General features: G+C 37.5%; 1 protein-coding gene across 4 annotated transcripts in view; it reads right to left on the bottom strand.

Moving 5' to 3' along the window:
- CEP128 (centrosomal protein 128) overlaps positions 1 to 21,936 on the bottom strand; it is a 382,281-nt gene extending 360,345 nt beyond the window's left edge. For 2 of the 4 annotated variants that reach the window (XM_014846721.3, XM_070514143.1), the window contains exons 1-4: positions 21,606 to 21,936; positions 19,594 to 19,749; positions 5,377 to 5,535; positions 3,596 to 3,682 (exon numbers count right to left, since the gene is read on the bottom strand). In XM_014846721.3, coding sequence (XP_014702207.3) covers positions 3,596 to 3,682; positions 5,377 to 5,520 — 231 coding nt within the window. In that variant the 5' untranslated portion in view covers positions 5,521 to 5,535; positions 19,594 to 19,749; positions 21,606 to 21,936. The remainder of the gene's footprint in view (positions 1 to 3,595; positions 3,683 to 5,376; positions 5,536 to 19,593; positions 19,750 to 21,605) is intronic. The other 2 variants (XM_070514145.1, XM_070514144.1) reach the window with 2 other exon arrangements.
- Between the last annotated feature and the right edge of the window lie 3,261 nt (positions 21,937 to 25,197).

A 25,197-nucleotide genomic window follows, 5' to 3' on the forward strand; every position in this document is an offset into this window, starting at 1 on the left:
TCATGAGTTCACTGAGCCCAAAGATCCTAAGTCATACTATCCAACTAAATATGGCTCACTGGATGGAATGGCTGCCAGAAAGCCTAGTGAAAAATCAATGGTTGTTACTTAGAAACAGGGGGAAAATTGATGCTGGTGTAGACAACTTGCAGAATCCACCACACTGCCTAAGTGGCAGCTGGAACTGCCAACTTTGACAATCCGCCAATGCCAATCCTAGCTCAGCACCAGATCTCTTCCTAATTCGGTTTCTGTGTTTATTCCATCTAACTCTCACTCTGGACCTTGTACCAGCTGTAATATTAATGACTTATCTGACAGAGGCCTTCTGTTTTTCAATCAGTTAAGATAATCTCCAAAATCCAGTTTATCAATGTAAATTATATAACCCTTCAAACTTTGAATCCAAAAATCTCAATTTTCAGAAATATAAACTCACAGCATCATGAAAATGTGAGCAACCATGACTCAATGAGGTAAGTGAATCCTGATGCTAGGTTTGGGGATAACATCCTATCCTTGGCTCTGTCACTGACTAGCTGTGAGACCATGGGCAAGTCAGCAACCATTCTGTGCCTCAGTTTTTTTATCTTGCAAATGAGGATAATAATAGTATCTACCTAATAGGGTTGTTGAGAGAATTAAATGAGTTAATCTAAAAAAGTGCCTGGGATACACTAAGCTTATGGAGAAATTCCTAAAGAGACTACGAAAAGGTTGGTGCTCCTTCTCTATGACACACCACGGACCCCATCACTGATGCTGAAACACTGCTCAACTCTTCATAGAGTAGCTTTCTCACATAATAAGCAAAGAATTAAGTTTAGGATTTGGAGGTTATCAAGATTCAAGGGAACAACAGTGAAATGAAATTATGTATATTTCAAGGAAAAGTTGTCAAAAAAGTGACCCAACATGACTCTTGACCCTTAGGCCCTCCAAAACAACAGGAATAATTCTCACAGTTCTCTTGTTGGGGGAGATCATCTCAGGAGGAAAACACTGCACCCATTACTCATATATGCCCTCACCCATCGGCAAACTATGTTCACAAAGTTAAACACCAATAAAATAAATATTTAAATGCATATATGCCACTTATATCAATTTCCTGAGGTTTAGCACTAGAACCATTTATACAATCTAAGTTAATAATAAAAGTTCTTGTCTTCCTTAGAGCAAAAGACTTGATCTCATTTTCTAGGAAATCGCTTATATTTTAAAAGAGAAATGCTAATTCAATGCTAATTTCAATGAGGCAATGGCTATTTAGCATGGAAGAATTTTTTAACAGTTGAAGATTGGTTGAAATGGATTAACCTGTTACAGGATGTTAAAAAAAAAAAAAAAAAAGCAGGTTCCACAGTAACAGTACTTCTATAAGTTGCAGGATGGTCTCAAAAACAAAACAAAACAAAATCACCTCCAGGATCCCTCCCTAAACAGAACGTACGTTAATTAAAGGGGAGGGGGAGGATAATTCTACCACGTTCTTAAAGAACTTAAAGAATATGAATAGAAAGATTCAGATAAGTCACATGACAGTTGGCATATCACATATACTCATTTTTAGGTATGATGTTTTCTACAACAGTAAATATTTTAATGCTCAGAAAGCAGTTTTCATCAAGAAGCCATTAGAATCACTTGTTGTGAGAAATACTCTTTCTGAGCTGCATATCTTCCCATAAAGTGCGGCGAGTGCTCCCCCAGGTAACTTACAGTTGGCAGGGTGAAAATCATTGCTCTATCAAGTGAGGATAACATAAGGCAGAGGGTGACATACTCCTCAGGTATGCTGGAGGGACGGGTCATTGAGAACCAACTGTTTTGACTGAACAACAATTTGGAAAAACTAAGGAGGAGACTCTAGACCAGACCAAGAAAGAGGCTGAATCAAAAGGAAAGACTCTTGCTCTCCTGTGTCTTATTTTTTAAATGAGTGTCTTTGCATTCTATATATTTACAACTCAGATGGAAACAAAAGACTTGAGTTTATGTATTTGCCATGAATAAAACCACTCCCCCAGAGTTCAGCATTATTCAACTCTAGGCCTACCACAGAAGCTTAGTGCCACAGTAGAACACGTTTTGTGTTTTAAAAGCTTACCTGTTCAGAAATTCTTTAATACATAATTGCATTTCTCAACTGCTCAATTCAAAGGAAATATGCTACCATAAATAAGCATCTAATAGTCAACATGACAAAGTAACTTTGTTCTCTGCTACTACTTAATAATGGTTTTAATTTTTCACTAATAAATTAAAAAGCAAAGAATTAACTCCCATTATTAATAAGGTGGTTAAGTCTAAAACATTTCATGAGCTGCCAAAATATACAAAATCTACGGCTCTGTCAAATACATCATAAATCATAAAAAATTTGTAGATGCAAGAAAGTCCAAGTTTATTTTCTAAATGAAAGTAGTAGAAAACCTTATGAAGAAGATATGTTTCCTTGTGCTTAAGCAATTAGCTTCCAATTACCAGCAAATAATAATTTCTTTTGCTTTGTAAAGAGAAAATAGCAAATCATCAATTACAACTTGGAAGTTATGTAACAATTTAGTACAGCACAGATATATATAAAACAATCATTACAGTACAAATGTAATATTAGTCTTCTCATTAAAGTGTGTACTCGTAATTGGAAACATAAAGGAAAAAATTTAATTGGTTTTCCAAGAGTTTACAGAAGATGAGTTACCAAATTCCAAAAGAAGGAAATAGAGATAAAATTAGCAAAATATTAATAAAAAATATTCATTTCATTCCAGAATTCTGGGGTATCTTTCCTTCTTACATCCCCATGTGAAGTAAGTATAAATTGGCATATCCCTGAAATGGCAATTTTGAAATATCTAGCAAATTTGTAAGTGTACATGTCCTTTAACCCAGCCATTCTACTTCCAGGAATCATACATGATTACACAAAAATATGTGTACAATAATGGTCATTGCTGCATTGTTTACAACAACCACCAAAAACTATACACATACTATGGAATATTATACAACTGTTCAAAAGAATGAGGTAGAGATACTGAGTTATATGGAAATGATATATATTATTAAATGAAAAAAGTTACATAACATTATATTTTGTACGATTCCAGTTTTTAAAGCAATCACCCATATGCTTATATATGCATAGAAAATGTTTGGAAAGATAGACAAGAAACTGTGAAAATTGCTACCCCTTTGGAGTGAGACTGATAAGGGCTATGAGATAGGAGTTTTATTATTTATTTGAATAATGAGCATGTATTCCTTTAAAATAAACCATCCTTAAAATTCTTAATTCCCCATTAGGGCTATCCATAGCCCAAATTTAGTAAGTCTCAGTTTAATTCATGTCCTGAATTCTTCCCCCTCTCACGTAAAGCTTTCAAATTCAAAAGAATCTAATCTATATAGGTTAGTTGGCCATCCATCTGACAAGCTAACCTAAATTTAAACTACAAAATAGTAAAGCAGTCTAAAAGCTAAAGCTGTTCACCATGGTAATGTCCTTTAGCTCACATCCGTATCCCTCAACAACTGCATGTCCAAAACGTGGGTAAGAGAAAACGCAAATATATGTAAACATTCTTACGTGTTCTATAGCACCCGCCTGTCCGTTACTATATTCCCGATACTGTCCAAGCATCTGGTCTACTTGTCGCAGGTTCCGACTGGTATCCTTAAGAAAGAAAAGGTACTTTATTAATTGCTCCAGTTTTTCCCAATCAATCTTATTTAGGCCAAATGGCTAAGTCAACTGTTTGGAAAAGGTACAATTTACATCACAGTTAAGTTGGATATCAACACTGTTCATAAATATCAAATAAATCTTATTAACACCACTGAGAGAGAAATTCAAAATCCATCTGCAATTCACTTGTATATAATCTGAAGCACACAAGTTAAATCCTTATCCAAGCTTCCATAGGAAGTCAGCAACAAAATCATAAATCGAAAAGAATCCTCATTATCAATTTGTATGCCTCAACTAATTCACACCCTCTTTATAGAAAAGGAGTCCTAAAAGAACAAGTCTAGTAGACTGCGTACAAGAGAAGCAAATCATTAGGATCAGCGTTATTTCAATTATTACTTCACCTCAGAACTTGATGAAGAGAAAAGAAAAAAAGATGTGATTTAACCTTTAGGTATAAACAACAAATTTAGTTATAATCACAGTAAAAATGGTTTCCACTTAAATAGGCCAGGTTTCACCTGAGAGATTAATGGCGGCATTTCTTTCAAAACTATATACTTACTAATGTGTCTCATTGGTGGGAAAGTACAAGCATTTGTATTCCAAAAATCCATGGTTATGTTAGTTTAAATAAGTTTACAAAGAAAAAGCTTTGAGTTTTAAATCAAATTACAGCCTCTCCACCAAAAATGAGCCTCTTCTTATCTAAGCACACTAACCCAAAGCAATTAAAAGCCCGAGTCCATATTTAATCAAGCAAGGCAAAAGTAAGGGATTAATGGGTAGGGAAAAATTCTATTTCTGAGTTTTCTTGTTCCCAGTGTAACTGTGCTACCCTTCTCCCACCTCTTTCCCCAAGCCCTTTCCATGGAGAGGATGTAAACTGCCTCCACTCAAACTTCGAAACTCTGTCAAAGGTTAGCCTCTGGATCAAAATGGCATCTCAAGATTATTCAGCCATGAATAATCTACCTACCCAAAACATGAGCCACTTCTCTAAAGGCACATGTCCACAGGAAACTAAACTATGGTAATTTTTACTGGTTTCACTCCCACAAAATTTTATTTGGAAATACTGCCTTTTCCCAAAACACTTCCATAACCTGTCATATATTTCAAATATCTTTACTGACTGTGTTAGGCAGAATAACGGCCTCAAAAATGTCCAAGTCCAATCCCCAGAACCTGTGTGTATGTTACCGCACATGGTTAAAGAGATTTTGCAGACATGATTAAATTAAGGACCTTGAGATGGGGAGATCATTCTGGATTATTGGGTGGACCCAGTGTAATCACAAGCATCACTTAAAAGTGGAAGAGGGAAGCAGAAAAGCAGTCAGTGATGTGATGTGAGCAGGACTCAACCCACCCTTGCTGGCTTTGAAGATGAAGGAAGGGGGCACAGCAGCCTGGTGAAGCTGGAAAAGGCAAAGGAACAGATATTCCTCTAGGGCCTCCAGAAAGAAATGTAGCCCTACAGATACCCTGATTTTAGTCTAATGAGATCAGTGTCAGATTCTGACCTACAGAACTATAAGAAAATCAGTTTCTGTTATTTTAAGACATTAGGTTTGTGGTAATTTGTAACAGCAGCAAAAAAGCTAATACATTGACCAAAACTATGTCTCAGCTTAAACTATCTAAAATCTATTAAATGCAACCATTGTTAAACTAACCTGTAAAGTACTTGTTATAGTGTTGACCTTCTTGGTGACGTCTACTGTAGGATTTCGCATTTCCCTGTGTGTTGACCTGGCAGCCCATCGACTCAATCGGTCACGAGAGCGGAAGTGGTCTGAATCGCTGGAGGATTCTGCCATTGATGTACACAAATCCTTAAAAATAAATCCAGGTCAAGGTCAATCAAATGGCAAAGAGCATGAAAATAAGAGATTAACTACTTACTTTTTGATATTTTTAAGTATTTATTGCATTAGTCCTTTGGCATATCATAATTTCTAATTTCACAGAGATTGAAAACACGTCACTTCCCCACATAATTCTCCCCCCTTCGCTTTTTTCTGATTTAAGAGAGTAATTCCTCAGATATAATTTTAGTCATGTTTACAACTCCAAATAAGAACAATTGTTAAGTTTTGTACAATGCTTCTAAATTTTAAAAGCACTTTCACATACTAAATGGGACAGATAGATTGGTATCGCTACAATGAAAAAAAAAAGATATTCTCTAAGGCTAGGTCCTGCAAGTCTCATTATCAGTCTGAGGTCCACTCTACTAGGCTGTAAGAACACATGTATCTTTAAACAAAAATACAACGCACACAGAACAACCTAAAATAAAGGAATCCCACTCAGTGTACAGTGAACACTCATGCACCTTAATTTAAAATACAGTAGAATTTTTAAAACGTTGTAACAGAAGTACAATTCCACAATAACGAATATGTGAGAAGATGGCATCTTCAACATCTCCACAGAACAGAAAGTCAAACATCCTGAGCACAATTTCATCAGTAGAAAATTCTCTAAATATGCTTTCCTCCCATCCTTACCGCAATTTTCTGTTTAATGCAAAACAAAGTTTTTCCATGCAAGACAATCTCAAAAGTTTCAGAAAACCTTTTACAGAAGTTGAAGAAACAAAATATATTTAGAACAAAGAAGCAACAGAGAAAACTCAATTGATCAAAAGTGAAAGTTTATTGAGTACTCCAATAACTTCATTCTTAGTTGAGCATTACTTAATCTTTATTTTAACATTAATTGTTGCAATCTTCCTAAAATCCATATGACTATTTTCTTTTCTGGTTTATTAAATACAATGTGATGAAACCTTTCTTTGACGATCTAGACCATTCTGGACTTTTTGGATCTTTATTCTGAATGCATCTGGGAAGTGCATGACCATAGATCTAAAGTAAAGATAATGAGAATTTGCTAAATATGGATAGATCCTAGAACATTTAGTGAAAGCAGTCATGTTTTTAAAATGTTAGATAAAACTAAATAAAAAGATAAGCAAGGATCCTTGCTGTGAGTTTAGGTTTTTCGAAGTGAACTATAGTCTGCCCTTGTAGAATCAGAAAAAGAACCAGTGGAACATCCAACTTCTCCCTACTAGCTGAAACAGGGCTGGAGGACACCCTCTCCTCTGACCATACCTCTCAACTTCCTTCCACACCTGTCTCCTCTGGTTCTTGCCTCCCTTCTCCCGTCTATAAGTATGAAGGTATAGTGCCCACGATGTAGCCCCTTCCCACATCAGGAAACATGAAGAAGTGAAGCCTAAAGCAACTGTTTGGCTTTCCCTAGATCACAATTGCTCCAGTCCAAATAAACAGTGTTAAGAAGAAAGAAATATTAAATGTAAAGTTCACCTTTTAAACTTAGGAAACCACTTCCGTGCGAGTATGTCTCATAAATCTAAGCCACGTGACCTAAAAATCTTATCACCCTAAGTAAAAGTACTTTCCAGCATTTTCCATTTGTGAAAGCAGGAAGAACCAACATTTTCTAAGAGGCTGCTATTATGCCAGGTACTATATGGATGCTCATAGACAATCCAACTTAATTCTCATAACAAGTTATTAAAATCAGCATCAATCCCTAATTTACAGAGGATGCTGGAGCTAAGAGATGTTAAGCAACATGTCCAACTCCATATAGTGATTACAAGTAGTAGACCCAGGATGCAGACCCAGGAGTCAGCCAGGCTTCTCTACCTTCAATACGCTCTTCATTCCACTGTACTCTGCTGTCCCTTAACCACTAAGAGTGAACGATCTTAACACTTAGCAAAATTTGCTAAAGGCAGCACAGGCCATGGCTCACATGTGTGTATAGACTCCTCAACACCCTCTCATTTCATTTAAGCATAAAGTATCAAGGAAAGGGGGAAATCAAGTAGTAACATGAAATCGTTATTAGGCACCAGGAAAAAACTAAGTGGCATATCTATGCTACATTTCATAAAGAGCCCTGAAAACAAATCAAACCATTAGCCTTAGAGTAAAGGCATTTTTATCTCCATATTCCTTCTATCTCTTGTATAATGGAAAATAATGATGATGCCTGGATCTGTCAAAATTCTATAGCTAAAAGCATAATAATTTTCACTTTAACAAGTCATAATTCTAGAAACTACACTGAAGTTAAGAAATCATCAGGTAGAATAAAAAGGTGTCACTGAGGGGCCAGCCTGGTGACACAGCAGTTAGGTTCGCATGTTCCACTTCAGTGGCCCAGGGTTAGCTGGTTCGGATCCTGGGTGCGGACCTATGCACCACTTGTCAAGTCATGCTGTGGAAGGCGTCTCACATATAAGGTAGAGGAAGATGGGCACGGATGTTAGCTCAGGGCCAGTCTTCCTCAGCAAAAAGAGCAGGATCGGTGGCAGATGTGAGCTCAGGGCTAATCTTCCTCAAAAAAAAAAAAAAAAGGTGACAGTGAAAAAGCCAAGTGTTTCACATATGCACAGTGATGGATAAAAATTAGACTATTGGTGGTGCTCACAATGCAGTCTTTACAGAAACTGAAATATAATAATATACACCTGAAATTTACACAATGTTATAGGCCAATATGACCTCAACAAAACAAAAATTTTTTTAAAAAAAAGAAAAAGCCAAATGTTTACTATAATGGTTGTTGGTAAGAACAAGAAGCAAAATAACCATCTTTCGGACAACCTGATTTTTCTAAGAGTACCAAAATTTTAATAATAATCAGTTATCTACATATAATTTCAATGGATATAAATGGTACATTAGACCATTTATAGTTTCAACTTGACTACAAATAGTGATAACTGAAAACGTTATGGTTATTTTCAATAATTTGGAAAAATGTTTAAAATATAAAATAGCAGAGAGACTAATATAATAAGCATGCATGTATCTACCACCTAGGACTAATAAACATTATTATTCTTATTCTTTCCTATTTCTATTATCTTATTTTCACTATTATTTTATAAGAATATATTCTATTATTCTTATTCCCCATTCTGACATATGTGCTTCTAATACTTTCTATAAAATATTTAGAACACTATAAATAAAGTCTTAGTACCCTCCGCTCAGCACTATTCCTGCCACACCTCCCCAGGGATAATTGCTAGGACGATTTTGTATTTAACTCTCCAGGCCATATTTTATACTTTTACCACAGGTATATGTACCTCATAGTCTTTCTTAGTGGAACATACATTATAATCAGTTGAAAAATATCAACAAGTAAAGATATGGGGTATATGAAACTAACTTTAAAACAGATCATCTTAGCAGCAGTAAATAAAATTAAGAACATCAACTAAATTATATCTAATTGTCATATAAGACAAAAGAAAGACCTCTCACTTAGCCCTACTGAGGATTACATACTTTTAATAAGATAAATATCACACTTTCCAGCATGAATTTCACTAGCACAAACAGACACACAAAGTCTTCAGCTATTAATTTCAATTACTTAAAAGATGTTCAAATTCCTGCATCTGATGGAACTCCTGTAGAGATATCAAGATTTAAGGTAAGATATATCTGAGAATTTTGCATTTTTTATAGCATATGAAACATTCACCAACCATCTAAAGACTTTAATTACATGTGTCTTAAATGTCGAACTAAGGGAAATTTACAAATCTGATTATAATAAAAAGTAAAAATTAGATTATTTTAATTGCTGATAAAAACTTAGCACTTTCTTTAACTGTTACTGACAATTCAAAACCTAACTGAGACAGTGCCTAATCCCAAGTGTCACAATGCAGAAGGCAGCTATGGTGGCAGAGGTCCAACCTTATCAAAAAGATGCCAGTCTATCATCAGTCAACACCACCACTTCCCAGACACAAAGTTAATGGAGGGAAAGAGAAACAAATGAGAAAGGAGTGGCCACTGGAGGGGGCAGGAGGCTCATGCCACATAATCAGAACCTACAGTATAAAGTACGTGAGGCCATAAAATAGTTCCTGAGAACTATAACCAACTAAAGAAGAAAAGCACAAAGCAGTAAGTGTCAATTACACATTCTTCATTCACCATTAAGAATTTATTATTTAATACCACAATTAAAAGTTTTTAAAAAGCACTGTGGGGGCTGGCCCTGTTGCACAGTGGTTAGGTTTTCACGTTCTGCTTCAGCAGCCCAGGGTACACTGGTTCAGATCCCGGGTGCCGACCTACGCAGTGCTTGTTAACCCATGCTGTGGCAGGCATCCCATATACAAAGCAGAGGAAGATGGGCTCAGATGTTAGCTCAGGGCCAGTCTTCCTCAGCAAAAAGAGGAAGATTGGCAGTAGATGTTAGCTCAGGGCTAATCTTCCTCAAAAAAAAAAAAAGCATTGCGTATCCTAGTATCAGTGACATTAATGACAACTGACGAGGCCTCTGAAAATCTTCTCCCCAGTGAAATTGTACCCAAAGTATTAGATTCATTCATACTGATAAAAACACACTGAGAGTGGTCATATAAGAAAACAAATATGCATGGCCATGAAAAATGTTCTACCTAACAACCAAAGAAATATAAATTAAACAATGAGATGCTTTTCTCGCTTATTATGTTGTAGGTAGGGTCATGTCACTAGTTCTCACCAAGTGATGAGCTAAAGAAATGGGATCACAATGCCAATCTCTGTTTCATACTGAAGAGTACCGTCTGGCCAAAGGAACCATTTATCATGAGTTTATGAGCTAAAAGAATAATTATTTTTTAATTATAAATGATTCTCTCTTTGCAATTTTCCTGAAAGACAATTATTAGATTCAAAACCTGACTCTCTTAAAGAAACACTCTAAATACTGGAATGAACTTAAAGGATCACGTGAAAATATATCAGTGCGTACTGACATAGCTTATGCAACCCAAACCTGCTTTGAAAAACAAGTTAAAAATGGTTCATGGATGATATTTAATCACATTACAATTTGAAGCCCAAAGAATTATTAACCCTGGTAGAAAAACACCTATGTATTCTCAAGAAAAATCATGATTGCTAAAGATTTAAAAGAAAAAATTTCTGTTAGTTTAGAAATCCATTCTCATTATCATAAGAAATTTCAGCATAACATTTGTTGATAAATGACAGAGTTGTTAAACTTGAAGAAAGACTAAAGAACTCTTAAAGAACAATTTAAAGAAGCGAAATCACCTGAATTCTGGTTAAAGGGGAGAAAGGCCACTTCCTTCAACTGCAGAAAAAGCAGTAAATACTCTGCAGCTTACTACCACCTACTGGTACTACAAAATTTCTCACTGAGGAGAAAGCAATAATATTTATGCCGTCTGCTTTTCAGATGCTGAGCTTTTTCCAAGACTCTCTTAGAGAGGACGAAGATGGGTGACCTTGGGTGAAAGCCTCCAGCATCTCAGACAAAGCTCTGGGTCTGAAACCAGATGGTACAATTCTTAGAATAATTTATCTAGCTGTTCCCAACACATCAGTATTTAAAGGCATAAATATTGTTGCTTCTGCCTTAATGAACCTTATAAAGAAGACATACAGCCATCGGAGCAAGTAATGAACTCTCCTCCCACTGAGGATCTATCCATCAAAAACAAATGCCCTTATGCAACCCTGAACACTAAGATCAGAGAGAGTAAAACTGCATTCAAGCCTGTAGGAAGAGGACGGGTGGCGAGTCTTTACAAACTCAAAACTACCTCTTTCGTTATTTGACCTAAAGAGCCATCAGATTGTCTTCATTATAATGATGCACATTTGTATGTATGAGAGCTGTAATTTATTGATTCTCAAGTCTCTTCTCCTCAGAGCCAGTTTAAAACAATTAGGCTTTGCAAGCTGTTCCATAAAAGATAAGCGCCCAGCATCAGGGGTGATATTTCACAAAGGCTGACGAGCGCATGTTAAGTAGGTGATTGCTTCTGTGCCTCAGCCATCCCTGTCCAAGGCAACTGTCCTCAACGAACATGTTCAAGGTAATGATGTTGATATTTAAGGGGATCAGGGAGGTGGGGACCGTATTAGAAGCTTAATCACTAACCATGTTCAAATTTTAGAATGCATTTCTCACTGCTTCAATAGCTGTAGGACTTGAGAGCTTTGCCTCATCCTTCAAGCGAAAAAGTTAACAAGCCAGCAGAGGTTACCATGTACAAACAATTATCAGTTGTACCTGTCTTCTTTACATCAGTGCTCCTCTGTAACTTAATCTCCTCATATCCTTTTGGGAAATTCATATAAGATCAAAATCAACTGTACAGTCCACCAGCCAGTTCTCTGTTAAGTCAGTACATAACGTAAGACAACGGACACAGATCAAAGAGATACTTACAACACATTCATGCCTTCATCATTTACCGAATTGTCACTACATTAGAAATGAAGGATGAAAGTAAATAAAGAAGTCACAGTCCTTGATGGGAGAGAAAGATTTCTAAAAGTGCTCTCTATGGTGAGCTAAGTAATATGACAAAATGCCAGGGAAATTGGGTCAGGATTCTTCCATTCATCTGGAAGGATGAGTAGACGTTTGACAGATGGATGAGACAAGGAAACAGGATCCAGTTAGAAACCATCTGTCTCAGAGGAACTAGAGAAGGTACAAATAAGCAGAGTTCATGCATCCTTCCACCAGGGCATAAATTTAAAACTGTCTCCAGATATTGCTAAATGTTTCCTGGACCAGGGGCCAGGAGGTGGTGGGTAGGCAAAAGCATCCCCAGTTGAGACATTCTAACTTAGAGAATTAACATTTAAAATATATATATACACAGGGGCCGGCCCGGTGGCACAGCTGTTAAGTTTGCACGTTCTGCTTTGGCAGCCGGGGGTTCACCGGTTCAGATCCTGGGTGCGGACCTATCCACCTCTTGCCAAGCCATGCTGTGGCAGGAGTCCCACACATAAAGGAGAAGAAGATGGGCATGGATATTATTAATGCTCAGGGCCAGGCTCCCTCAGCAAAAAGAGGAAGATTGTCAGCAGATGTTAGCTCAGGGCTAATCCTCCTCAAAAAAAATTTTTAAAAAAGAGGAGGATTGGCAGCAAATGTTAGCTCAGGGCTAATCTTCCTCAAAAATTATATATATATATATTTTTTTTTTGAATATACATATATACACACATAAACACGAGTATATACGTATTTAAATATATATCTATATACACACTAAAGTATATATACAGATAGATATAAATATATATATATATACATACACACTAGTTGATTTTTGATTCTATGTTCTACTTATTCCTGTTGCTGCCATCCATCCCCTATTCATATACAACACACACACCCCCCCCTCCATTCCATGGGCGAAGCCAGGCAGGCTCAGCCCCAGACTGCATTTTTTCCCTTTGCTCCAGCACTTCCGAGTACAAGGGCAGAGTCCCATGGACCAGTACTTATCAAGCAGGGAGCAGGGGCATTTCTGGAAAAGGCCATGCAGCATACAAAACAACTGCTTACTCAAACAAGGACAGAAAAACTAGTAGCTGCTCAGATAATTATACTGCGTCCATTGTAAAATATCAGTGCAGTTTTAAAAGAAAATAAAGTTACTTAATAACGCCCTCCCTGTCTCACAAGCAGAATGACAGATATTTTAGACACACACACTCACACATACTTCTAAAATAAATAAGGCAGTTTACAAAATTAAATAAAAAGTAAAACATGTCAAGATAAAAAACAATAAACAAAAATTCAAGAAAAAAAGAAAACTTACAGAGAAATGGATGCTAACAAAACCCCTGAGATGGACCGATTACTTGTAATTAAGCCCTGGAAATGCACTCTTGCATTTGCTGATAAAAAATAAATAAATACTACAATATTTCCAAAATAGCAGATAAGAATGAAAGCTCTCGAGGTGCCTCTACTAAATGTCCAAACCGCCCCAGACTGGGCAAGAGATCAGCATGGACAAAGAAAGAGCTAGAACCCCCGAGTTTCTGACACCCTTTTGTTCAAATCAGAGGATGAAAACTGGAGGACTATAGATCAAATCCAGCCAACTGAAATGTATTTTAAAATAACATTCACCCTGTTATTTTCAAAGTTTAATTTGAAAACAAAGAGACTTCATATAAAAATTCTAATTTCCAGTTTCTGCTGAAAAATTCAAAGATCTGGCAACACTGGGGATGGATTTTCCCACGGCAACATGGACATGGACAATGGCTGCCCTGGAATCAGACATGCACCTTCCTGTCTTTCCCAGTTCCCACGGGGCCTGCTTCACACACAGTGTTACCTGATGAGCCCCTCTTAGCAATTGAGCTTGCAGCCCTATTTTGGATAAAGACCCAAGACAGAGAAAGTTTACCAGCCTCGCTGCCCAGTTAAAAATGAGCAACTCAGTTGGGAAGAATTAATCAAGGCTAAACGCTCAAGAGATGCTTTCCTCTACAGACCAGCAGGGAAAGTGGGTAACACAGCTTTGATGTTAGCCATGTTGATGGACTATAAAACCAGAATGAGGTACTACTACTGAGCAAAAGGACTTGATTTTAAGCAAACTATGTGAATGCTTTCCCACTTAGAACATTTTCCTACTGTGCATATCAGAAACCACATTCAGAACAAAACTGTAGTACATTGCATAGTTTGGCACCAATTCATCCCTTCTTATATACACTGCCCTCCTACTGTAAGTGGAGTTACCTCCTCAGGCCCCTGCCTCTGGGCTCAGCTATATGACCTGCTTTGGCCAAACATGGCACAAGTAGGGGCTTGAAATGGTATTACACACTGGAACTTGCTCTCCTGCAACTCTTCCATCACCTCGAGGACATGCCCAGGCTATCCTGTTGGAAAGTGTGGGACACCTGGTTGCCCCAAGGGCTTCCAGCTTAGATCTGCAGACAGCCAGCGGAGACCCAGAAAAATGAGCGAGTCTGGCCATGCACAAACAATAAATGTTTATTGCTGTATGCCTCCAAAGGTTTATTTATTATGCTGCAAAGGCTAACTGATATATATAGTTTACTAATAAACTGATTTGGTTTAGAAGATGGTTCACTTCCTCAAGTTTCTCCTAAGCCTACTCTCCTTGAGAAAACAGATTGGTTTCAGACCATCTTCTAATGGTGGAAGAAAAAAAGGACAGATTCAAATTAGTATGCACAAAATAGGCATAATTAGTTGATATAACAAGTGACAGGCTAGCAATTTTTGGTAAAAAAACTTCTAAGCAATCATAAGTAGCAGTTGGGCTACTCAATCCCTATAATATTAAATTTTTCATAAGAAACAAGCTATTTCTTAAGTATATTATAAAGCATACTTGTTTTATTCCTCCTACTTTTTAAAGTAGAAACAGGAACTCCTCTTAACTTTCCCAGTGAATGACACAACACTAAAAATTTTAAGGGAAATATTTCTTATTGCTATTTATACCTTAAATCTGCATATTGCTTTATAGCTTACAAAGCATTTTCATTAACGTTTTCTCTTTTGATCTCTATTTCAATCCCATAAAGTTGGTATAATGACAACTCTTTACTTTTGTTGCTAAAGGAAATGAAGCTTTGGGTAAAATACTTGCCCATGATTGCTTTGCTAAAAAGTTACAATAACAGAACCAGAACCCATCTCTTGTGTCTCTAAGCCAGTGCTTTTTCTACTGCATTCTTAGATGCAAAGAATTGCATAAATTCCAAAGACACTGCCCAATCACTGAAATGGTTTTTTGTCCTTCCTTATCATATTTCTTATGATCCACCCTCCCTCCTCCAAGAAACATACGTAAGGCCAGAATATTCCATCTGTACGTATTTACTTAGAACTAAAGGTTTATATAGTGAATATAAGATAAAGTATTAAATACGTAAATCTGCTATAAATCTAACTTTCTACAGCTCTTTCAAGATGTCTTAAATAATTCTTTCTCTTTTAAGAATATTTACAATCTCTTTTATGCAGAAAATCATTTCTATTTTTTCAGAAACCATATCCTAAAATCTTAAAAAAAAAAGGCATTCTCTTTTTGGTATACATGTATTTTCTACTTTTCTTTTTCCTTCACTCTTTCTCAGTTTCCACCTTTCTTTCTTTCCTCACTCTTCTTTAGATCTTTCCTTTAACTCTTCTATAATAAAGAACTGGAATTCATTTTTATTGTACTTATTGACATGTTTATTCAAGAGTTTTGTATTTCTCAGTCTTAATTTTAAAAGTGGATAAATAGAATGATTTGTATTTCCAAAATACAATACAAACTTCTAAATTAAAAAAAGATAGAGTTCTTAACTGTACCAAGAACTGTTTCCTGGAAATGTTTTTAAATATATACACAAAAATTTAAAAGATATAGGATTAGAAAGGAATCCAATTATAATGAAATAGAGTTCAAGACCATTTAAAACCAATCATATTTAAAAACTGAATTATTGAGAGTACATAGATGTGGACGCCAGTTAGGAACCTCAATTTCAAAAACATTCAAAAAACAAAAGCTGAAATAATAATGCTAAATGGCTAATGCTTTAACATCACAGATTGTTGCATGACAATAACCCTACAAGGTAAGTACTATTTTCATCATGATATATACATAAGAGGCTTAAAGAAGTAAAGTAAGGTACTCAAGGTTACCAAGGGGCAGAGTTGAGCACCATTCATAATTCAGGATGTTTCTTAACTAATTCCTAGCCACGACAACGGTTTCTCTAACCCTGTGTCTTTCCCTGCCCATGCCAACCTTCACTGACACCCACTGCCCACAGGACTGAGTCTAGGTTCTTGAATCAGGAATTTAAGACTCTCAGCAAGCCACCTTTCTCTTCAACAACAGAACCACAGAAAACATACGGCCTACATTCAGCTGTTACATCAGCTATTTTCCTACCACTTTCATCCCTCGCCAATATCATTAGTTCTGTCTGGAATGCCTTCTGCTGTTTACTATTGCGACCTATTTCAATTCCACTCATCTTTCCAGGCATAGCTCAAACAATACAATCTCAAGCGAAGCCTTCCATCTCCAGCCAGAAGTGATCTTCCCTCCTTCTGCATTCTTATAGCTTTCTAATTACAGCAAGACATTTATTAAACATGTCCAGGAAATGTAATTATCTGCACCTCAAAGGTTTTTTTTTATTTCCAAATCCTCAAATATGTCATCCTCATCTATCAAACCTATGCTGGATTCACCACCTGGAACATTATTTTCACTCCTTTTCCCTTAGCTAACTCCTACTTTTCCTTCAAGTCTCAGTTCAGAGGAAACTTCTAGAAAGCCTTCCTGAACTGCCCCCACCCCAACTCTGAGCCAACTGCCCACAGTGGACACCACCTCGTCACAGCTCTTGTCCATCCCCTCACTAGACTCTAAATCTCATGGGAGACTCCGTTTATTTTGCTCATGGTTGTATTTCACCTAGCATGGTGCCTGGCATGTAGATGGAACATTTTTGAATTAATTTACAATTAACTTCTCCCTATTATCCTGTCTGATTAATCCAGAGACAAATTTCAAAGGACAGGACTTTGCAATTAGCAAGTACTAATCAAATAATTGTTGGATGAAATAATTCTTGTGGTAAATGCCTTAGAAACAATATGGATTGAACTGCAAAATAGTATAAATATGAATGCTTGATATGTCTTTTCTAGAGTAAACAAAGACAAACACGTGAAATTTGTTTAAATACATGCATTAAAACTTATAACTGAATCAAACCTAGACGATTTGCTTGAATTATTGCAAATCATTTTAATTAATCACTGTCATTGCAGCTACCTGCATTCCTCAATTATTATCTATCTGTACTATAAAGCTCTAAACTCCAAATTTTCTAGGCTCTTTATCATCTGGGTCCATTCTCAATACTGTTTCAACGTACCAATTGCTGTTCATAAGCAAACTCACTCTTGCCATTTTGAAGCCTTCACTCTTCCACTATCAAGCTTTTTCCTTCTTTCTACAACTTATAAAACTCTCTCTTCTTCCTTTAAAATAATAAGCATAGTTCACTTCTTCCACAATGTCTCTCTTCATTCAGAAGAGCCTAGTTCAGGCTTAGCTTTAATTCACTTATCCATTCATCCATGAGTTCATTCATTCCTAAGCACTCATTCATTCATTCATGAGCACCTGTTTCATGGCAAACCCCGTGCATACAGTAGATTCTAAATGCTCATCAACTAAATGGATTCATGTGACCACAAATACTCCCATCTCCCAGGCACTCCAAGCACCAGCAATGTACAGATCTAGGTTAAGGGTTAAACGAATTTCAGGGAGGTGTGAATATCTGATAAAGGCCTCATAAGCCTCTTAGGATCATTCATAATTACTAACAACAAGACACCAGAAACAAGGTTAGAAAACTAAAGGACAAACTCAGGAAATATTTGTATCATATGGAAACCAAAGGATTCATCATCTTTTTTTTAAAAAAAAGTAGTAAAAAGTACAAAGGATATATAAAAAGGCAATTCATAGAATACAAATGACCCTAATAAATGTATAACATACTTTATTTAACTAAATTGCAAATTAAATTAATAAAATGATATTCTTGTTTATCTGTTTTATATAGCTGGAAAAAAGCTCTCACCAATAGGGTTGACAAAGGCACACCTTGCTGTAAGAATATTAACTAGAATAGCTTTTCTGAAGAACAATCTGGCAAGACAAGTAAAAATAAGTAAGTTGCATAAGTTTTGACCCAAAGATTCATATCATCCTAGGAAAACAAAAGGAGATGCATATATAAAATGTATGTATGCATCTTATGTGTAGATGCAGATGTATAAGAGTTTCATTGCAGAACTATTTACAGTAGTAAAAAAATAAGAAAACAAACCCATGATAAAGGATACATTAAATGTATCTAGTCACTTGGGATACTATGTAGTAGTTCAAAGAGACAAAGTAGAATTTAATGTGCTTATAATAGTACATTATTACAAGAAAAGAAAAGCACACTATAGAATAGTATGAATATATTGAAACATTTCATATTAGAATCAACCCAGTGACATTATTACATAGGTAATAGTGAATCTACTCTAGATTATTTTTATATTATTCCCAAATGTGTCAAGACTGCAGTTGAGAATTTCGGGCCTAAATTATCCTGAGGCCCCTCCAGCCCTAAAAGCCCTTAATTCTAAGAATTTTGTACAGCATAGATCTTGGACACAGGGTTATTACAAGGTCCCAATAGGTCTTCCCTATATGTTTAAGTGCCCTTTATCAAAATGCAACATGAAAATGCTAAAAGGTAGCCAGAATTTTAAATCTATGTTGGAAAACTTGGGTTTTTAACACTATATTCTTGATGATCAATGACAATTCATGTTGAATACGTACATTTTACAAAAATCACAAATTATAACTATTTCTTATCACAATAATGTAAAGACCATTATACATACCTTGAAAAACCTAAGAAAGATAATAGAACCCTTTGAACATTTAAAGAGACAAGTAACAGTAAACTTTGCTGTATATGGTACACAATCTAAAAATGCTAACTGTCAATCAAATCCTATTAGACAGTGATCATAAAGAGCAATGTGGCTTCTGTGAAGTGGGCAGGGCTGGAATTCGGAGTCAGAGGACCTGAGGATGAAGACAGCTCTTTTAGCTCCAGAATCCCAAGCAAATCAAATAAACTTTCTGAGCCTTACCTGTTTCATTTGTAAAATGAAGATAAGCATAATAAAAGTATTATAAATATAACATGTAAAAAGTGCCTAATACAGTGCCTAGAACAAAACAGGCTCTCAAATACCTGCCTAACAGAAACAGTTGCATCATTGTTGCTTTTGTTAAGGTTTCTAGATTGTTCGCCTGAATTTTTGTAACACTGCATGCACAACCATTCTATTTTATTTTTATATATGTCAGACAGGGGTTTCTTGCTCCTCGAAAGTCGATTTGTTGACATATTCTTTTCTACTTTAAAGATGCAAAAATTTATCTCAGAAACTCGGGGAGAATGCATACTTACAAAGCACACCCCCAAAACTCCGTGCTGCTCTCCTCTGAGCTCAGTGCTCTTCTTAGGCACATATGTCTGCCTCCTATCATTTCTTCATGAGGTTCCGGGCAAAAGGCCTAGGCAAGCAGATGATCGTTGGTCGCCCCTACACTTTCCCCAAACCACCTACAGATAAATGAAACAAGGGGGTAAAACATAGCTACAATCTTAAGTTGTTAAAAATAATAAAATATGACAATACACTCTCTCTGACTATATACTGTTTACGGCATATCAGAGAACAGAGAAAATGCTCCTTGGGTCATGCAAAAGCCCCACTGAACTCACGGGAATTATCCACACCCCAATGTCCAGCCAGCACATACTGGTGACTTCCACCCATGCCTGGTCACCCCCTGGGCTGGCTAGATCACGTCGCAGTGGGAACTGTAGCCCAAGTCCAGCCAAAAGTATTGTCCCGGAGCATGTCTGTCAGTGGGTAAACTAACTAAGGCAGGTAATGAAATTATCATGTTACTTCTGAATTTAATGGACCGATTATATTTCTAAGCCAGTTAACAAACTATAGGCTAGCACTCCTAAGAGAAATATTTTAAAAGCTGCCCAGTTTTTCCCACATTTAGTGTTGCAATTAAGTATGTAAAATGTCTTTGGTTGTAGGAAAGAGCTGTGGGCAGAAATAGTTTCAATTCTTTGAGATTGCTCTCAAAGCAGTCTGTAAGAATCCACGCAAAATTACCCACAGAACTGGTAGCTGCCCACATAAAAGGAGATCTGGGACTACACTGATAAACCACTTCAAGGAAAAACGTATTCTGGAAAAGTTCATCAAAATAAACTGTCGAGAGTTTGAAGCAAACCAGGTCGTGCAATGACAGAGAGGACATGCTGAGAAGCCACAGGTATGAGGCATACTTCACTATTCTAACAAAACAGCAATCTTCACCCCATGACATGATTCAGAGACACAACCAAATTTCTCTTTGCCAAGGTGAACCTGCCAGTTAATCTTCTACCTGTGCTGTCCAACACAGTCGTCACTAGCCCTAAGTGGCTCCTGAGCTCTTGAAATCTGGCCAATTCAAATTTGACCCAACAAAGTGAGTGTAAAATATACACCAGATTTTGAAGACTCAGTACAATTAAGCAAAAAAAAAGATGTAAAATATCTCAATAAGTTTCATATTGACTACATGAGAAAATGTTGGACATATTGTGCTAAATAACTTACTAAAATTCATTTCACCAGTTTCTTTTTACTTGTTTAAAGAGTACTAGAAAATTGAAACTTTCATGTCTGGCTCACATTATATTTCTATTAGCACAGTTCTGCATAACTCATAAAAATAAATTACAAATACTGAGCATTTCCACTGTGCCAGACTCTGCGCTGGATACTTTACATAATACTTGGGACAACTCTGCAAAGCGATTTTACTGGACTTCTGCAGAAGTGATAAGTTCCATTAACCAATTAAAGCATGCAGCTGAAATTCAACGTCAGGTGTTCCTCTGAAATAACTCAAATAAGTGACTGCTAACAGCTAACGTTGGGGCAACTCCCATGTTGGCAAAGGAGAGAAAGGTCACTGATACAGCGCCCCCAAGGATAGCAAACTTTTTTGTTAACTATAGAACAGGTACAAAACGTCAAGTTATATCCCAGGCCAGGCAGGGAAGCGCCAGAATGACGCCAATCTCCTTGACAGCTCAAGACTCGCAGCTGCTAGCGGCAGGACAGGCTGCTCCCCCAAAAAAGGACAACGTAGTTCAAATTCCCTGGATAATTTGGCTAGGACCCGTCTGTGGACACCCATGCCGAGGGAGGGGGTCGTCGGGATGCAAGGCCCGCCGTCTCCCCCGACCTTGGCACACACTCCACCCATCCACAGCCCTACCCTAGATCTCCGCGCAGCTTTGCTGTCCCCACCCCTGGGACGAGAGGAAGTGGGACCTAAAACGTCTACGATAAGATAGGGAAGTAGTAAAGAAAGGGCGAGGGGGCGGTTGGGGGCAGGTACCTGAGATAGAAGAGGACTCCAGGTCCTTAATGCCGGATCATCGCCGAGGCCCCACCCGGCTCCCGCGGCCACCAGTGACCCAGAAGGTGCAACTGACCAGACGCTGCGGCGCAACCGACTCTGCCGTCCCCAGACTCGCAGCTATGGCAACTTGAACTAGCCGCCCAGCCGCAGCAAGTGTACAGGACCCCGCTGCTGCCGCTTGGCCCTCTGGGAGTTGTAGTCCGTCTCATGCTCAAAGACAAGGAGTTAATAATGGAGAGAGGCCTTAAGAGAAACGACAAGTCCCAGCATACCATATGACTGGTCTTTGGGTGACTTTCCCGGAAGCAGCTAGATTAGCGGGCACCCCAGTCCTTGTGCCGCGCCCTCTTGCCCTGTTCTTTTTTTTTTTTTAAAGGGCAAGTAGCTTCTATAAGAAGCAAACACCAGATAGTGAATTACAGAGGTGCCCTGGCTCTGACTGTAATTTAATCAGAGAAGTCTAAAATATTTGCTTTTAAAAAAATAAGAAAAATTCAAACTAGTTGCAGTAGTAACATAGACTACGTTTCTTTTATTCCTTGGGGAATAGGGAAGCATAATTTCCAGCAGTGAAGCGTAAAAATCCCCTTAACGCCAGAGCCTAATGTCTTTTTCAAAGGCTCGCAAATTCTTAGAACTGGAAAGGAACAGAGAAGATTATCTATTCAAACCCTCTAGGCCTGGAAAGAGTAAGTGCCTTGCCTAAGATCACATAGCTCATTAATGGCCAACCAAACTGGTATGAGGCTGTCACTTCATGATGGCTGCTACTGTCAGTCTAGAGTGTCATCTCCTCAGTCATTCTAGAACTTGAAAGAGACATAGTCCACTCAGAGAAGTCGGTTTCAGTCATGAAAAAGTAATAAAAACCTCAACAATGAACTGAACTTAGGAAAAGCTAAGAAAAAGTGAAAAATCAAATTAGTCACTTGGAACTTTGTTCCCTTCTGTTCTGCCAAATAGAGCATTGATCTTTTCCTCCTCAAATTTTATTTTATCTGTGAAAACTTTCCTGGCTACCTCAGCAAGAGCTAGATCAAATTAAACCACAGAGGTTTCCTGTGCTAATAATTCTGTACTGTGATTATCCATTTCCCAGTTGGTCTTTTCCGTTAGACTCTAAGCCCTTCGAACACAGGGAGCTAACATTTTAAAGTCATTCTCTCTCTCTTCTCAGCCTGTCCTCACTTCACATTCTCCCTTCATATCTCTCTCTCTCTCCCTCTCACGTGCACACATAAAATCATACATAATGTATTCGAATCATTCAAATATTTTCTCTGGCCCACACTGAAAGGTAAATGTTATTTCATATGTAGTTTGAACATAAAATAATTCTTCTAAAGACCTACCTATGTATTTGCATCTATCTATCTTCAAGCTGCTTACTCAAAATTGTCTTCAATATACTCCACCTGACACAGAGATTAATATAATTCAGACCAGCCACAAAATTGCCCCAAATGCATGTAGAAGCATAATAATAATTCAGTTTATTTGTTGACATTTTAATTTTTCATAACAATTGTGTTCATTCATTCAATTCAGTGAACATATGCCAAATATTTCTAGGACCAGATGATTAGATACTGAAGATGCAGTAAAAATGAGGAGATAAACAACATAATTTCTGCCCTCGTGTTGCTCAGAGTCAAGTGAGGGAAATAGATGTAAACAAATTATTACAAATCGGGATGATAGGGTACTGCATTGCCTTCTATGGATGGACAGAAAGGAGAAACTTTCTGAGGAAGTGATATCTGATCAACAGCAGGAAGAATGACTACCAGAAAAGCTAATGTAATCTTGTGTTACATTAATAAAAATTGAGCGTGCACAACCTCTCTTCACCGGTCCGACCATATGTAGAGAATTTGATTAAATTCTGGTCCCCCATTTTTAAAGTGATATTAACAAAATAAAGCAAAATCAGAGGATAACTGGGAGTGATGGGTAGAGAATTGGATTTGAGTTCATTATGACCAAGAATTTTTTTTAATTTTTTTTTTTTTTTTAAAGATTGGCACCTGAGCTAACAACTGTGGCCAATTTTTTTTTTTTTTTCCTGCTTTATCTCCCCAAATCCCCCCTGGTACATAGTTGTATATCTTAGTTGCAGGTCCTTCTGGTTGTGGCATATGGGTCACCGCCGCAAAGTGGCCTGACGAGCGGTGCCATGTCCGTGCCCAGGATCCGAACCCTGGGCCGCTGCAGCGGAGCGTGGGAACTTAACCACTCAGCCACGGGGCCGGCCTGTATGACCAAGAACTTTTAAAATACATTATTAAATTTATAGCAGCTTCTTGTCAAATGGTGTGTTCTCCATCCACAGATGTGACATCCAGAAAAAATATAGTGAAGTCGCGTCATAGAATCTTTCTCCTTCTTAATAATATAGACAAAATAAGAAGCCAATAAAAAAGATTTTACACAAAATGTGCCTTGTAACTCCCAAATGACATTTATTGTTTTTAATCACTATGGCAGACACACATTATCCAACCTCAAAACCACGCTCAAGCTGAATTACCTGAATTTAGAGTTGGAAAAATCCACAAGAAGTATCACCCGCAGTATTCATCTTTTGCAAACGACGTAGAGGCACAGAGAGGTTACAGGATGTTTTGGTTGCTAGGACTGCCATAATAAAATACCACCAAATGCCTGGCTTAAACTGACATTTATTTCTCATAGTCCTGGAGGCTGCAAGTCCAAGATCAAAGTATCAGTAGGTGTGGGTTTTCCTAAGGTTTCTTCCCTTGCCTTACAGATGGTTGTCTTCTCTCTGTGTCCTCACATGCCCTTTTCCCTGTGCAGGCAGGTCCCTGATGTCTCTCTCCCTTTTTAGAAGGACACCAGTCATACCAGGTTAGGGCCCTACACTTATAACCTCGTTAAATCTTAATTAGCTCCTTAAAGGCCCTATCTTCAAACATAGTAACATCAAGAGTTAGACCTTCCACATATGGGATGGGTGAGGGGAGGGAACACAATTCAGTCCATAACACGTGATTTCCCCAAAATTATACCTATTCAGGTTAGTGTCATCAATGATCCTCCCACCACATGGTACCTTGATAAGGGTAGATGTGCAGATATTTTTGACATGCCTCACCCATATTGCCCTGTTACTGGGAATGATCCTACCCACGGCTTTGGGCCACTGAAGCCTTGTTTATATTATACAAAGCTCCTACCTCTCTAAGCATGGCTGACTGGACAAGGGGTAGATTCTTGAAACAATTTGCACCAGTCATGCTCTTTATCCTTCAAGGAATTAAAATTGGGATTCAATCATCCAATTGGTTGCCTGAATAGTCTTGAGATACAGGTGCAAGCTGAGGCTGGTACAGTAAGGTAACCATCTTCATCTACATTCAAGGAGAATCTGAAAAACCTAATCTTCAGAGAAAGAGAGAGACAAATGAGTAATGCAGTAAGAGTAAGCTGTGCCACCCCAGAGGAAATAAGCCTAAGAGAATAGAACCTTGGTTCCTGACAACTTCCAAGTCCTTGGCTCTAATCCCTTGTTATTCCCACTTGTATGTCCTGTACTTGTGTTCCAGGC

The sequence above is a fragment of the Equus asinus genome, chromosome 7 (genome assembly GCF_041296235.1).
Source record: "Equus asinus isolate D_3611 breed Donkey chromosome 7, EquAss-T2T_v2, whole genome shotgun sequence".
Lineage (NCBI taxonomy): Eukaryota > Metazoa > Chordata > Mammalia > Perissodactyla > Equidae > Equus > Equus asinus.